The sequence below is a fragment of the Ipomoea nil genome, unplaced genomic scaffold (genome assembly GCF_001879475.1).
Source record: "Ipomoea nil cultivar Tokyo-kokei standard unplaced genomic scaffold, Asagao_1.1 scaffold1416, whole genome shotgun sequence".
Taxonomy (NCBI): domain Eukaryota; kingdom Viridiplantae; phylum Streptophyta; class Magnoliopsida; order Solanales; family Convolvulaceae; genus Ipomoea; species Ipomoea nil.
Genome location: NW_017617844.1, coordinates 922,189 through 937,706, shown reverse-complemented (window position 1 = coordinate 937,706; position 15,518 = coordinate 922,189). Strand labels below are relative to the sequence as shown.

General features: G+C 34.9%; 1 protein-coding gene across 1 annotated transcript; it reads left to right on the top strand.

The window, feature by feature from the left end:
• Window positions 1-6,517: 6,517 nt before the first annotated feature.
• Window positions 6,518-10,844, top strand: LOC109186999 (cytosolic 5'-nucleotidase 3-like). Its single transcript, XM_019337163.1, has 11 exons — window positions 6,518-6,667; window positions 6,903-7,047; window positions 8,082-8,142; window positions 8,295-8,427; window positions 8,630-8,753; window positions 9,373-9,429; window positions 9,543-9,639; window positions 9,836-10,043; window positions 10,174-10,234; window positions 10,443-10,544; window positions 10,594-10,844. The coding sequence occupies exons 1-10, from the start codon at window positions 6,567-6,569 to the stop codon at window positions 10,497-10,499; spliced, it is 1,044 nt and encodes a 347-aa protein (XP_019192708.1). The 5' UTR covers window positions 6,518-6,566; the 3' UTR covers window positions 10,500-10,544; window positions 10,594-10,844.
• Window positions 10,845-15,518: the final 4,674 nt, after the last annotated feature.

Below are 15,518 nucleotides of genomic sequence, written 5' to 3'. Positions count from 1 at the left end.
AGTCAAGTAATAGCTATTCCCGTTGTAAGGGTAACAACAATAATGTTCCTGGGAATAGAAACCCTTACCAAACAAAGGAATAGGCCTATTCCCGGGAATGTTATTCCATTCTAGGCCTATTCCACGAACCAAACATGCGGTCAAAGTATTTGATTAATTAGCTTTTTGTAACAACTTATTGCTCCAAAACGCTAAAATTTAAAAAGCTATTCAAAACAGTTTTTTTTGAATAAATTTTTTTGTGAAAATCATTTTGCATGTAATCAGATATCAGCTAACAGCTAATTTACTAAATATCTTTGTACAATCGATTAATATTATCAACTAGTCAAACTCACTAACTCAATCATCTAACAATTATTTACCAAACACCCCCTATATCTTTAATTAAGACAAATTGAATAATTCCTCACCACCACCAGCACACCCACCATATATAGTGAAAATTGATAGAGAGGTTAATTTATTTATAAAAATGTATATGATAAATTAGTTCATTTACTTGCATTAAGATTTGACCAGTTTACAGTCGAATAACTAGTACTGTATTAATTTATAAATTTCAACTTTAAATTTAAAAACTCCTTACCCCTTCTTTCTTAAATACTAGTAGATAAAATAAATCGTGAGATATGTATCAATGTGAGAATTAATTGTAACTCTCTAACCCATGTGACAATTGAGAGATGGCTGCTTCTCTATCTAAGAAATAGAGCGAACGGCGAACCTTTAGGGGGTGTTTGGTTCAAATTATATAAGATAACAAAAATTATATTTGCTTGGGAATATAAGATTCCTATATTTGGTTCATGTTATGTAATAACCACCACATTAAGTTTTTAGCTATTGAAAGGGGATGCGAGATACCCTCCAATTTTTTAGGTAATCTCACATTCTCTCGTCTTATTACTAATGTAGGCTTTTGACATTTTAATCAATTTGTCTTATTAACATGTCTTATTTACAGTGTTGCTAAAATCTAGCCTAGGCACCGATTAATCGGCGCTAGGCGCCCCTAGAGCGTGGCGATTTTCCCCTAGTGTTGTAACACCCTCTTAAAAACATGCTATTTAAAAGCCTTAAACATGCAGATAACTGAACTAAACAACAAACACAGCGGAAGACTGAAAGATAGATAGATAGACATAATCCGAAACACGGGGTGTTATGCCACGTTCACCAAAAGGATGAACGCACCGGCAACATCTGCAATGTTTACATCTAAACCCATTGTCTCAAAGTTCTACATCTAAGCTGGCACACAGGCCACAAAACAAAAGGGAGAAGCTATACTAGCAAGTACTAGACCGCGCACACGTTTAGACATCACCTGAAAGAACACAATAAAACATGGGACGACGCCCAGTCAGCGAATAATGCTGGTAACCCACCAATACATGTGAAATATCATACATAGATAAGATATAAGTCGTAAAGCCATTTTCGAAACGGAATACATATATATAAGTACAAAACCAAGAGTAATGATCAACACAAAACTCAACACTCTCAACAAGAACACGGGAACACATCCCAAGACCACAAAAGACAACAACGACTCACAAGAAGTCTCAAGGTATGGTCTATCATCACACAATAGACCAACACCCGACATGCACAACGCAAAGGAAGTAAAGACACGACACACGGCAACACATGCCTTTGTGACTACACACGTCACAAGAAGAGAACACACAACCACGGCTACACAAGCCCTCGTGACATCACTCATCACGAGTTGATATGCCTTCCTTATGCCCGGTTCCAACCTTATGGCTACCCCCAACCTTATATCTAGTTCCAACTTTTACCTCCAGGACCCCTGTACACCAAGTCCAACCTTATTCCTCCGGGAACAGTCGTTCCCCCTCCAACAGTCCCTCCAACAAAACCACCAATTTCATAGTACACGAGGGTACCGTACACACACACGACAACACATGCCACCCAAGAAATACGTGAACCTTACACAAAGGTCACAACTCCATAATCACGTCACGCCCACCACGAGGACAGCTGCAATACCTTGGTGACTAGTGTCCCATACCACTAATCATGCAATCCAGGTAAAGCCACACACACATCACACCTCAACATGAATCAATCAACGGATCACAACGAAGGTATGAAACCATACTCAATCAAGGAATGGATCACAGTCCAACAACAACAACGATGAATGACACAAGTTATCATCAACCAATAGGAAGGTACAAACAACACACATGCTAGCATTTAAACACCGAACTAGCATGCTCATCAAACGGGTAAACCAAAGATAGTTCCGAAGAACACACAAGACTCATCTCGGTTCAACGAAACACAATGTTGAACACTTAGCACGATTCACGACACCAACACCTACATGGATTCCTACCATATAGTTCTAGACATACGAAACATCAAGAAGACACTTAAATAGTTCCACAAAAGAACATCGGGAAGTCAAAAGACCAAATACCGAGTCAAAAGAATCACGGGGAACAAATCCCCAATCAACCACACTGTGTACCCCGCGGGTGGACCCACGGGTAGGCCTCTACCCGTGGTCCTGCCCGCGGGTACATACACCCACAAGCCACATGTTCCCGCGGGTGGGGCCGCGGGTAGGGCTCTGCCCTCCGTTCCGCCCGCGGGTACATCCTTGTGCCCAAAATAATCCCTTCGGGGATTTTCAACTCCAAGCTCAAATTCAAGTCCAAAACATGCCAAATCTCACCAAATACAACAAAATGATTTGAATCAAAGGAAATGCCAAGCAATGGCACACAAGAACCCTAAACACAAGCTCTAGATATGCATTGTCACAAGACAATGCATAAACACTCACATTTCATAGCAAAACACATGTAGAATCCAAGAAATCATCATATAGGTAAGCAAAATAGATTTTGTAGAGCATGGGTTACCTCTTGTAGACTAAAGACTTCACTTTACACCTCAACAAGCTCCTCTCAAGGCTCACCTTCCAAACCCACTTCAAGAACACACCAAAAGATCATAAAGATCCTATCTTTAAGAAAAGACACCTTAGATAAAACCAAAAACACAAGATGAACTTAGATCTTACCCTCCTAGATGCCCAAATATATGAAAGGTTGAATCTTGGAAGCAAATCTTGAAGTTTTGGCAAGGCTCCAACTTGGCTTGGAAGAAAAGCTACCCACCTTTTTAGAGAGAAGGTGGAGCTAGATTTTTTTAGAAAGTGTAAGGAAAGAATGAAGGTGGTCTAGTAGGTTAGGTTACAATACTAACACCAAGTGAAAGGTCAAGAATACCCTTACTAACATAAGGAAGCGTAAGGAACAAGGGAACTCCTTACAAAGCTCAAGGTACAACTTTGACTTTGGGGTTGACTAGTCAATTACTAGTCCCCAACTAATAAATTCAGGAATTTAAGGAATTAAATTACAAATTGAAATATGATTAATTACTTAATTAATCCCTTAATTGAATTTGGATTTCGGGGTGTCACACCTAGGTTCCCGCCTAGGCGACCAGCCGCCCACCTAGCGCCTAACTCGGCCGAGTTTACTTGTCCATTTCAATCGAGTTAGCCGAGTTAACCTGGCCGACTCGGCCTTGCTAATTTTTTTTTCATTTATATATATATATATATATGTGTGTGTGTGTGTGTGTGTGTGTGTGTGTGTGTGTGTGTGTGTGTGTGTGTGTGTAGACTTGAGTTCAAATGAGGACCGGTATATTATAGAGGACTATGAGTACTAATATGACGTGTGTCGTTACTCTATATGTCGTGTACATAGCCTGATGTAGTCGCGTGCCACAGTTTGTATGTTGCGTGCATAGATTTGTTAATTAATAGAGCCTGTGTTCGAAACCTGATGTTTACATGTATTTTTGTGTGCCATTGTGTATTAAGTTGTGTGCCTGATACTAATTTGTTGTGTGCCCCAATATGGGTCCGCACAGTCCTCTATGTATTTCAGTTCTCATGTGAACTCAACCCTGTATATATATATATATATATATATATATATATATATGTATGTATGTATGTATGTATGTATGTATGTATGTATGTATGTATGTATGTATGTATGTATGTATGTATGTATGTATTGTATGTATAATATGATATATATGCACCTACACGTGCACTATTTTTTTTATTTTTAGTCATTACCCGCCTAGGCCGTCTGGGCGCTAGGCGACTACTCTATTGCCCGACTAGTGTCTAGCGCCTATTGCAACCATGCTTATTTACATATCTTAGTTTTAAATCAAACATTTCCATTAATCTAATATTTTTTGAGGTAATTTAACATGTCGTGAACCAAACGCCTTATGGGATGTGGTGAGAAGGAAAAAAAAAAATTCAATTGATCCAATCAATCACACTTTCTTTATGGGTGTTGGCTCATTGACACCATGAGTTAACTAACTTATCAGTTATTAATTTACCTATTTAGGTTTTATACCTTTATACTAGGAAAAGTGAAATAAATATCACGTATAATAATTCAATTTGTACCATCTTTTATGTAATTTTAAATATATAATAACAAAATCCTTATTAAAGACTTATACTCTATCCATCTCATTTATGTGTGTAGTTTGATAAATAAAGTTTGACTAAAATTATTTTTAATTCAATTTTTCATAATATTAATTTTAGTATTAGTATATATGAAGTAAAATTTATATATTTAGAAACTATATTAAAAATATTATTAAATATATAAAAAAAAATAAATTTAAAAATAGAGTTAGTTCATTTTTCGTTATAGATTTATATGTGGCAGTCCATTTTAAGTCATTCTTTTTTATAACATTCATCTATTGGTCCTAGTATTATTGTGACATGACTATTTTTTATCCTTCGCAAAAAAATGTTGAATTGTTGTTAAATACAAGGCCATTTTGATTATTTTTTTTTTAAATACAAAGTGAGTCGACTCGGTATATTTTTATTTTTATTTTGAAAAAAAAAAGCATAATTGAATACCTAAATGTCCTTGTATTTTATGGAATTTAAACGGTTTTATTGATGAAAGACAAAAAATGATCATATCAGAATAATATTAGGATCAAAAGGGAATGTTTTGAAAAAAGAGTAAAAGTAGATTACCATCTATAAATTTAGGACCAAAAATGAAATTAACTCTTTAAAAATAATTAAAAATTACTAAAGAAAAAAAATGAAAAGTAGTGATTTAACAAATGAATAGTAAAGATGACAAGTAAATAAAATAGAGGGTAACTAATATGATTGAATGATATAATTAATAATCTAAGAAGTAAGAACCATGCATGTCTAGCCAAAACGTATTTTTAGTAAAGATTTTTTTTTTTGTTTGTTTTTTGTTTTTTTTGTTTTGTTTTTGTTTTTGTTTGTTTTTGTTTTTTTGTTTTGTTTTTTTTTTTTGGAATCTTCCAAAGTACATAAGTATATTACACAATAAATCCCCAGGTACACAAGAAGTGCCTTCCCATCCTTTTTGGTTCTCTATTTCTATTCTCCCCTTTAATTATTTATTTTTGGGAGTGGGGGTGGGGGAGGGAGGTTAAAAAAGATATTTATATTTGACAAAATATTAAAATATAACTATATGGTCATTATTAGAGTTTAGATCTTTAGTAATGTAACACTAGATTTATGATAATGTTGGACAATATATAAATAGTAAATGTAAATACAAATTTGTGACACTATCATAAGTCACATAAGTTTGAGACATTTATATCATGTTTAGCAAATGAAAAAAAAAAAATCTACTTATCAAATTAAAAAAAAAAAACAAAAAGGAAATATGGAATTTATTGAATTCAACTATTCAAGATGAAATGCTCTCCAAATTACAAAATAAATAAAAACAAATTCTTCATTTTTCTAACTTGAATAATACTTTTATAATAAAAATTTTGAATAATAAAAATAATAATTTCTTTGCATTTTTTTTTTTTACATAATAATTCTCTACACTTTTGCTTTCCAATTAGAAGAATAAAAATTATAGAAAAAGTGAAATGTTGGAAACAATTTCCATTACTGAACTAGCCCTAGACTTTTTGCACATTTGAAAAGGGTGCTAATTTTATTCTTTTTTAGTACTACTAACTCTGTTAGTAGTAAACCTACTGAAGTATAAAGGGCTCAAACTTGTGACCTCCCATTTGAGAGAGTCACATCCCACAATTATGTCGCTCGACCACAAGATCTTTGGCAAAATTACTCACCTATTGCAAGGTTGGTAAACCAGACAATGCGATATATTTTGAAAATAAGTTGAAATTACAAGGATGGAAGAGAAAATATCAGGGAATGGAATTATAACAAGATAATAGGAAGACTCAATTTTAAAAATGAAAAAGTATATCAGAATATAGATATAGTCTCAACTTTTCGTTAACATTAGATAAATAAAATTTGTTTACAATATTATAAATTTTTAAAGAAGTGATAATGACATTGTTATTAAACAGTGAGCATAAAAGTATAAAACCATTAAGCAATTTACAATAAAACAATGTCCCCTCCTCTACTTAGTAACATATACTCCGAATAATCGAATATGCAACTAAACTAACCTCTACTTCACTCTATGGGCTTCCGACTTGGCAACAATCATATTCTCTCCTCTCGTTGGAGTTGCAGAATTGGCGACCATCTTCCCCGCTTTCTCCCTTTCCACTATAATCTCAGGTACTTCAGCTTCCAACAAACCAACCAAGAAAATTTTGTAAAGAATGCTTCTTTTTTTTTTTTTTTTTTTTTTGAGTTTTATTGATTTTCTGAATGACGGGGTTTGTCTATTTGTGGGTCTGTTCGTACCCATTGCCCGGAAAATGAATGGGGCATCTTTTGAAATGCGTATTATTTTTGGGGGAAAATTGTTTTCTTGATTCTGTGAATGGCCAGATTGTGTATTTGCTTGTAGTTGTAGGTACTACAGTGGTAGAAATCAAGAGGAAATGGAACAAGTGGTTATTGATGGGTCAGAGTCAGAGGTGGTGGTGGGTAACACTGTGTCACTCCACAAGAAAATATGTGCTATTCGCAGTGCAGGACCTTCAAAGCTCCAGGTTTTCTTACATTTGCGTTTTTTATGGTATGAGTTACTTTAAAGAATTGATCAATGCATGTGATTTGTGGTCCAATTTCTGTTTGGTTTGCTTAACTGGATGGTGTTTTGACAATTTTGTTTGCTAGTTTTGTTAGTTGGGAACAAATTTTGCTGTTGTGTACTTGTGTTGATGCATGAACATGATTAAGTTCACTGTGATTTAAGGGTATAGTTTCCAAATGTTTGTTTAAGGAATGGCGATGGATGGAAGCTCATCGAAACATGAATGGCCTCAAACGCTTTAGGACAGGGTAGAGGTGAAACAGAGTGAAGTAGCAAAGAGATACACAATAACCCATAGGAATTCAGATAGCCCCAAAAATTGGATGGAAGCTTCTCAAATGTCGCCTAAGCTGCCATAACTCCATTCAATTTTTCCTTGATTAATATTTTATCATTCCACACTTGTACACACTTGAATGAAAGGATAATAATACCTAACGGCTATTTGGTGACTATGCTTTATAGCGGTGAGCATTGGGTAGTGAAGCGAAATGTCTATAATTCTATAAACATGACTTTAACTGAGTTGAGAATGCTAAAAAAAATTGTATAATTTCAAAAAAGGAATATATTAGGAAAATACTTTATTTGTATAAGATGCGTATCTGTAGTATTCTTTTTAATAGGAAAGGATGGGGAGCATGAGGGCAAGGGAAGGATGTAGGATAGACATTTGTTGTACTCCGTATTTGTTTCTAGCAAGATGGTACTTTTTATTCTTTTGGTGTTCTCCTCGTATCTTCAGTGTAATTGTGAATTGTTTTTAGTATTTTTGGATGGGAATACTGGCAGATTCTGTGATTAACACTTTTAATTCTACATACATACATACATACATACATATATATATATATATATATATATATATATATATATATATATATATATATATATATATATATATTTCATTGTGAATTTTAATGTTTTTCCATTCTATTGCTCCATCCACAATTCCACATACTGTTCATATGATGATTTATAAATCACTAGGTAATTGCGGATTTTGATGCAACCTTAACGAAATTTTGGATAAATGGATATCGAGGGCAAAGTAAGTGACCAAGTTTGACTATTTTTTTAATGGGGCAATGAGATTATTAGGTACAAATGTAGGCATTTTGATCAGGGGCGGTTTATTACAAAAGAATGTATATTTTTATTTCCAGTCTCAAGTGAGTGACATGTTTAAAACAAAATCTGTAGGCAGTCATAGCCTTTTGCAACAGGATGATCCGGGATACAATATCAGGAGGCAGAATTTATATGACTATTATCATCCATTAGAATTTAACCCAGCAATACCGCTTGATGAGAAAGCCAAGCTCATGGAAGAGTGGTACGTGTCTTGGCTACTGTAACCTTCCAATGCACTTTGTGAAACTCGCGAGCTTCTTTGAATAATAATGCTCTGTGCTGTAGACTCGTAAATTTAGTATCTGAATTCTCTATTAGCTCGAAGGCCCATCTTTTAATTTGATAATGTTTGAATAGAGTGTACTTTGGTTTTAGTATCTGAAAGTTCGGACTCATTTCTGCAGGTGGGGAAAAACACATGGCCTCCTTATTGAAGGAGGTCTTACATATGACGCTATTAGGAATTCCGTTGCAAATGCCAATATTGCTTTCAGAGATGGTGTTGTTGAACTTTTCGAACTTCTAGAGGTGAATTTTTATCTATCAGATGCTGTTCTTTTGTTTTTGACTCTTGTAGATATTTCTGCCATGTACCAACCAAACATCATTTGATGCAACGAGATTTCATACTTTAATGTTAAACGAGTTAATACCCAATTTAGTCCTCAACTATAGTGGTTTAATTTTTCTCGATTTTGTCCTAAATGACTTTTTGTGCTTAACTGAGTCTTGGACTTTGATGGTTTTACCTAATTGAGTCATCTGCCAGGCCTTCCATCTGTTGGCTGTTAGAATCAAGGACTAAATCGAGAAAAACAACTATAGTCGATTCCTCATTGGGCAATATCACTATACTCGAGGACTAAATTGGGTATTAATAGAGGGGAAATTACCTAGCTATCTTAACTGAGGACTTAATTAGGTAAAACCATCAAAGTCCAGGATCCAATTAAGCACAAAAATTCATTTACGAAAAAAATCACTATAGTTGAGGACTAAATTGGGTATTAACTCGATGTTTTAAACTAATGGTAAAATAAAAAATTTAAACATTTATTTGGTACAACCAATTATGATGCCTAATTATGTACAAAATGGAAAGGATTGGCAATTAAATTGGTGGAGTTTTTTCTGCGATAACTTGCAGGAGAGAAATGTGCCTGTTCTCATATTTTCTGCTGGTCTAGCTGACATAATAGAGGAGGTTAGTTCTTAAGGCCCTCTGATGAGTTGCTTGATAGTGTACAAAAATAGACGTTATTAGCAAGGCCGCCCAGTTTGGTTTTACGTGTGATGCCTTTTCTCTTTTTTTGCCAGGTGCTAAGGCAGAAACTACGTAGATCATTCAAGAATATCAGGGTTGTATCCAATAGGATGGTGTTTGACGAGAATGGCAACTTACTGCGTTTTAAAGGTATCATTCTCGTTCACATAATATTATGAGCTAAACAGTTGGCTTCAAAATGAACCCTTGTATTTCGTAAACAAGTCGCTTTTGCTATATTGGTGAATGTTTAGATTCACTTGCTTTGTTGGACAGATAACGAGCTTATTCCGTGTGTTGTCTATGACTAGATCATGCCCTAAGCAGCATCCGATGTGTTTTGCAGGTAAGACGATTCATGTTCTTAACAAGAACGAGCATGCACTTGACATGGCTGAGCCTCTTCACGATCAATTTGGCGAAGACAAGGGAAGGAGTAACGAGGAATCTTCCCTAAAGCAGAGGACTAGCGTTTTGCTTCTTGGTGACCACATCGGAGACTTGGGAATGTCTGATGGTTTGAATTATGAAACGCGAATTTCTGTTGGTTTTCTGTAAGTGGAATCTGCTTTATCTCACCAATAAAACTTATATATATCATATTTCTGCACACTCCCTCTACCTTCCAGAGCTCCCGTAAATAAGAACATGAAGTTGCCTGATATTCGAAAGAAATTATTGCAGCAACCACAACATCGAGGATTCCCTCGATAGCTACAGGAAAGCATTCGACGTCCTCTATCTGGTATATCACCTATTTTTGCTTTTCTTGAGACTTGTTCTCACATTAGAACTGTTGGGCAGAGGCCGGTGAAGGGCCAAGTCCAGCACCCTGCCTCTTGAAAATGTAGCGGTATATAAGCACTCGATCCTAACAAGAAAATATCTAAATCCATAAGAACGGTCCTACTTGTTTCCTTCCTTTTATCTGTTCTTATTTCATCGTGTCGCAGAACGATGCTTCCATGCATGGAGTAGTCAAGCTGGCCTCTCATCTGTGTTCTACATGAACAACATTAAACTGCAGTCTACAACCCCATCACAGAAATGAAAAGTTTTTTTTTTTTTTTTTTTTTTTTTTTTTTTTTTTTTTTTTTTTTTTTCTTTTTTATGTTGGTTTAGATGCATTTCCTGGTGACTGGTTTTCCTAATATAGCAGATTTTGGGCTACATTCTGTTAAAAATAATAGTGCCCTGTAAGTTTTCTCATTATAAGGGCCCTTTTATAGGGCTCAATTTGTGAAATGAACAAAATTATATCATGGACCTAGTTCATGTTATAGTATGGATTTAGGTTCACTAAAATAATACTGTAAATTTATCACAAATTCAATACTACTGCTGGTTTATTGGAATGGGAAAAAAGATTGAAATGTGAAGGTAGAGGCTTGTATTTTCCAAAATGTGAATGTCCATTTTTGTGGACAAAAATATGAAAAAGAAGTTTGGGACATGCGTTTGATGTTAGAAGTGGTCAAATCACAAACACCACAAACGCAAGTCCCACTTGCGTTTTTTTTGTTTTCTTTTCTAAATTTGGTCGCCAGCGAAGCTGCGGGCAACACCCTTCTCCAGCGAAGGAGAGGGCCACCGCCACTGGTTACCTTCTCCTTCGCTGGAGAAGCCTTCTCCAGCGAAGGAGAAGGCCACTGCCACTGGTTGCCTTCTCCTTCGATGGAAAAGGGTATCCACCAAATTAAAAAAAAAAAAAAATGGACTTGCGTTTGTGGTTTGACCACTTTTGACATCAAACTCATGTCTCAAACCTCTTTTTCATATTTTTGTCCACAAAAAATGGAATTCACATTTTGAGAAATATATCTCTCTACCTTCACATTTCAGTCTTTTTTTCTATTGGAATGATACTAATTGATGAATCATCGTTTAAATAAATTATTTTCTATTTATATAAATAAAATCAATGTATAAAAATATATTGCTAAAAAATTTCATTGGGAACTTTTAAATGATACTAGTTGTGATTTTTTTTTCTTCTTTTAATATATGGTTTAAATAGTTGTATGATGGACCTATGTAAGTAAATTAGAGAGTTAAAGGGACATATAGTAGTAAGGGTTTTTTTTTTTTTTTTTTTTTTTTTTTTTTTTTTTTTTGGTGCGCGACATATATTAGTAAGTTGATTGACTTCTTCTCCCATAAGTTGATTGACTTCTTCTCCCATAAGTTGATTGACTCGATGGATCTACATTAATGTCTTAATGGATTTACAACAGTACGTTGATGATTCTGTAATTTCTTTCTCACTTAGGGCCCATTTGAAAATTTGGAAAATATTTGCAATTTTGCTGGTCGAAAAATAATTTAATTTTTTAATGTTTGACTGAAGATTATAAAATTATATATATTTTTTTGGCTGAAATTTTTAGAAATTGTATTTTTATGTTAGGTTCATTTTCTTAAAAATAAACATATTATTTGTTATAATAATAATAATAATAATAATAATAATAATAATAATAATAATAAGTGGTAATGGTGGTTGTGTGGTGGTGGTGGGGTTGTGTTGGTGGTGGTGGCATTGGTCAATCGGTTAGCAAATTGAATTGTGAATTGCACAGGTTTTAGCTCCCCCATATTTAACTTTTTATAAAGAGACAGGGGCATTACATTAACTCCTGCTCCTAGATCACAAAGTGATCTATTGATGGTGGAGCCACTAATGTATAGCCACCGAAGAAATAAAATTTGAATCCATGTTAGTATATAAACCTATGTCCATGATATAACAATTGGGCAGTCTAAGCTAGGCTAGTATGATATTTATATTATCTGAGTTTTGAATTTGCTAAGAAAAGTATATGGCATAATGTGAAACTAAAATATAAGAGTTTACATATTTAATCATAGTCAATGGCGGATCCAGAAATCTTCTCCAGTACAAACAAAAAATTAAAACTAACGATTATTTTTTTAAAATGAAACACTTAGAGACAAGTCATAAATATTGTTGACTAGAGATGAAAGATCAAAACACATCAAGATAAAAAAAAATATTTAAAACCTAAAACATAATTAATTAGATAAAATAGTTTGAATGGAAAACACATTATAAATCACTCATCTAACTATTAATATAAAAAATAAAAAATAAAAATAAAAATAAAAAGAGAAGAAGTCACAATGTTACAAATAAAAAATCCAATTAGAATTCTCACTATTAATATTAAAAAATGCCAAAAACAAAAGTTCACTCATCTCACTATTAATATTAAAAAATGAAAGAAAAAAAAAGTCACAATGTTACAAACAGGGCCGTTCCAATAAAAATTGGGGCCCTGTGCAATATCTTAATTTCGATCATTTTTTCATAAGTGATTTCTATATATAAATAATAGTTATGATGTTCAAAAAGTTATATCAACATATAAACTGTTAGGAATAAATTGTAATAGATTTTGATATGCCATATTGTAATTCGTAGATCCCCAATTTTATTTTATTAGACTAGTCGAGTCATAGACCAAGAAAGGGAAAAATAAATTCATTAGTTGAGGAAATAGATGAAGAAGATATAAAGCCTAAAATCAAGAATTTGCCTAGAGAAAATTGCAAAGGAGGATGTATGCGAATGATATTCAAGAAGAAATCCCTCAAGAAATCCCGAAGAAGAAAGAACGTGACTTGAAGTTTGCATGAAGAAGATCAAGCATCTATGGAAAGAAAGGAGTACACCAAGTGAAACAAGAAGATAACCAAAAGGTTGTACGGATGAGATGGTAGAAGCTTGAAATACTATATGCAAGGTTATAGGTTTGAATCTCACATCCCACATATTTTAAAGAAGCCAAGTTTAATTCCATCAGTTAAAGTATGAGGCGATGGTTTGGCCTGAAGTTTCCCAAATTGCTATCCCAAAATTGAAATAGGGATGCAATTTCAGTTCAAATTGAAATTGCTATCCCAAAATTGAAATAGGGATGCAATTTCATCTGAAGGGTTGAAGTTCGAAATCGGAGATATAAATTACAAAGGATTTGGAGATATAAATTACAAGGATGAGATTGCAAGTCCAAAACAAGTAAGGGATGAGATGGAAGTTGGAGATATAAATTACAAGGGATGAGATTGCAAGTCCAAAACAAGTAAGGGATGAGATTTCAATTGACAAATCTAGCAAGGGATAGAGATTTCATTTCTCAAAATAGCAAGGGATGAAGTTTCACAAGGGAAGAGATTTCTCAAGTCAATTGAAGAGATGAAGTCTGGAAGCAGTATACAGACCCAGACGTGAAGTACAGAGGAAGACCCAGACGTGAAGTACAGAGGAAGACCCAGACGTGAAGTACAGAGGAAAGACCCAGACGTGAAGTACAGAGGAAGACCCAGACGTGAAGTACAGAGGAAAATATAAGACCCAGACGTGAAGTACAGAGGAAAATATAAGAAGAAGTTGCAGAAGCAAAAATACTAGTCTAACTAGTAAGGGATTATATTGGAGATTATATTTTGAAGATAAAAATCCCAACAGGCGTGATCTACACCAGATGGAGATTCATGGGACGCCATTTTTGCGAAAACCTCAAGCTCAACTTGCAGAGAAATCTCTGACATATCTGCAACGTTATCTTATCCTCTGACAAAAGGCTATACAGCTGGATGAAATTCAAAAATGAGAACGTTTCTCTCCAACGGAAATATTCTCATTACCAGCTATAAATAGATGAAGATTGAAGCTGAGGAAAGCAGAAGCAAGAATACAAAGAGCAAAGAACAGAGCTAAACAGAGCATAGAAAAATCAAAGAAAGCTTTCCATCTCAAGAGCTAATATTGATATATTCTTTGTGAGAAAAACACTCAGAGTGATACAGAGCTTAGAAAAGAAATATCCAAGAGTGTTAAAATCTTTATCAACTTCAAGAGACTCAGCGCACCATTGAAGATCATCTACAGAGTCTCAAAGTTGGAATCAAGGGAAAACTTGTTTTTGAGCAAAACAAGGGAAATGAGGAAAGTAACACGGAGTTGTGAAATCCTGGATTGTCACACGGAGCTGTGAGATCCGAAGCAGCAGTGTCGGAGGACATTGGGCGTGATTAGTGCGGGCTTTGTGATCAAAGCACTAGATCACGGAAGATACGTTTCTACCGGATCGTAGAAGACGGGGGGAAAGTAACGCGGAGTCGTGAAATCCTGGGAGAGTAACGCGGCGACGTGAAACCCGAAGCAGCAGTGTTGGTGTCACTGGGCGTGATTAGTGTGGGCTTGGTGATCAAAGCACTAGATCACAGAATTCATTGTATCTTGGAACCAAGAAGTGGTGGATATAGTGAATTAGCTCTTGGAGAAAAGAGCAAGTGGAGTAGGAGGATTACACCACCTCGCGAACCACTATAAATTGCCTTGTGTTCTTTACTGCTTTCTTTATTTACTGCTCTTGCTTGCTTCTCACGAGAATAATCTTGACACGATATACACACACACCGTATCGTTTATTAATTTTCGCTGTGCACCATACTCTAAGAATCTAGTTAAGAGTTTTGGTTTATCTCTGGCTTAGCAATTGTGGTATTGTGCTAAAAAGTTTGAAAGTCTATTCACCCCCCCCCCCCTCTAGACTTTCACCTTACCTCTTTTGGGACCAACAATTGGTATCAGAGCTGGTGCCTATCCGAGTCAGAATTTGTCTTTTACTGATACCAACAATTGGTATCAGAGCAGGCTGTATATTTAGGCTAATTTGCTTTCAAAGCACGTTGCCTAATTGGGTCAACCAGTTTCTGACTGCTAGGCAGATCCATCTTACCCAGTGTGTGTAAATTTGATTATTTATCTCTCGTATCCACCGAGAAGATGAATAAAGATTTAGCTCAAAATCTATTATTCTCGCTTGATAAATTTGATGATTGGAAAGTTCGTATGCAGGTTCATCTATCAGCTTTACACGATGAAATGTGGGAAGTTATTTCCACTGGCCCGATCAAAATATTGAAAGTAAATACGGCTTTTCTTTTATCTCCGGATGCTCAACAATTCGTACCAAAGCCAAAACCGGAATGGACATCGGATG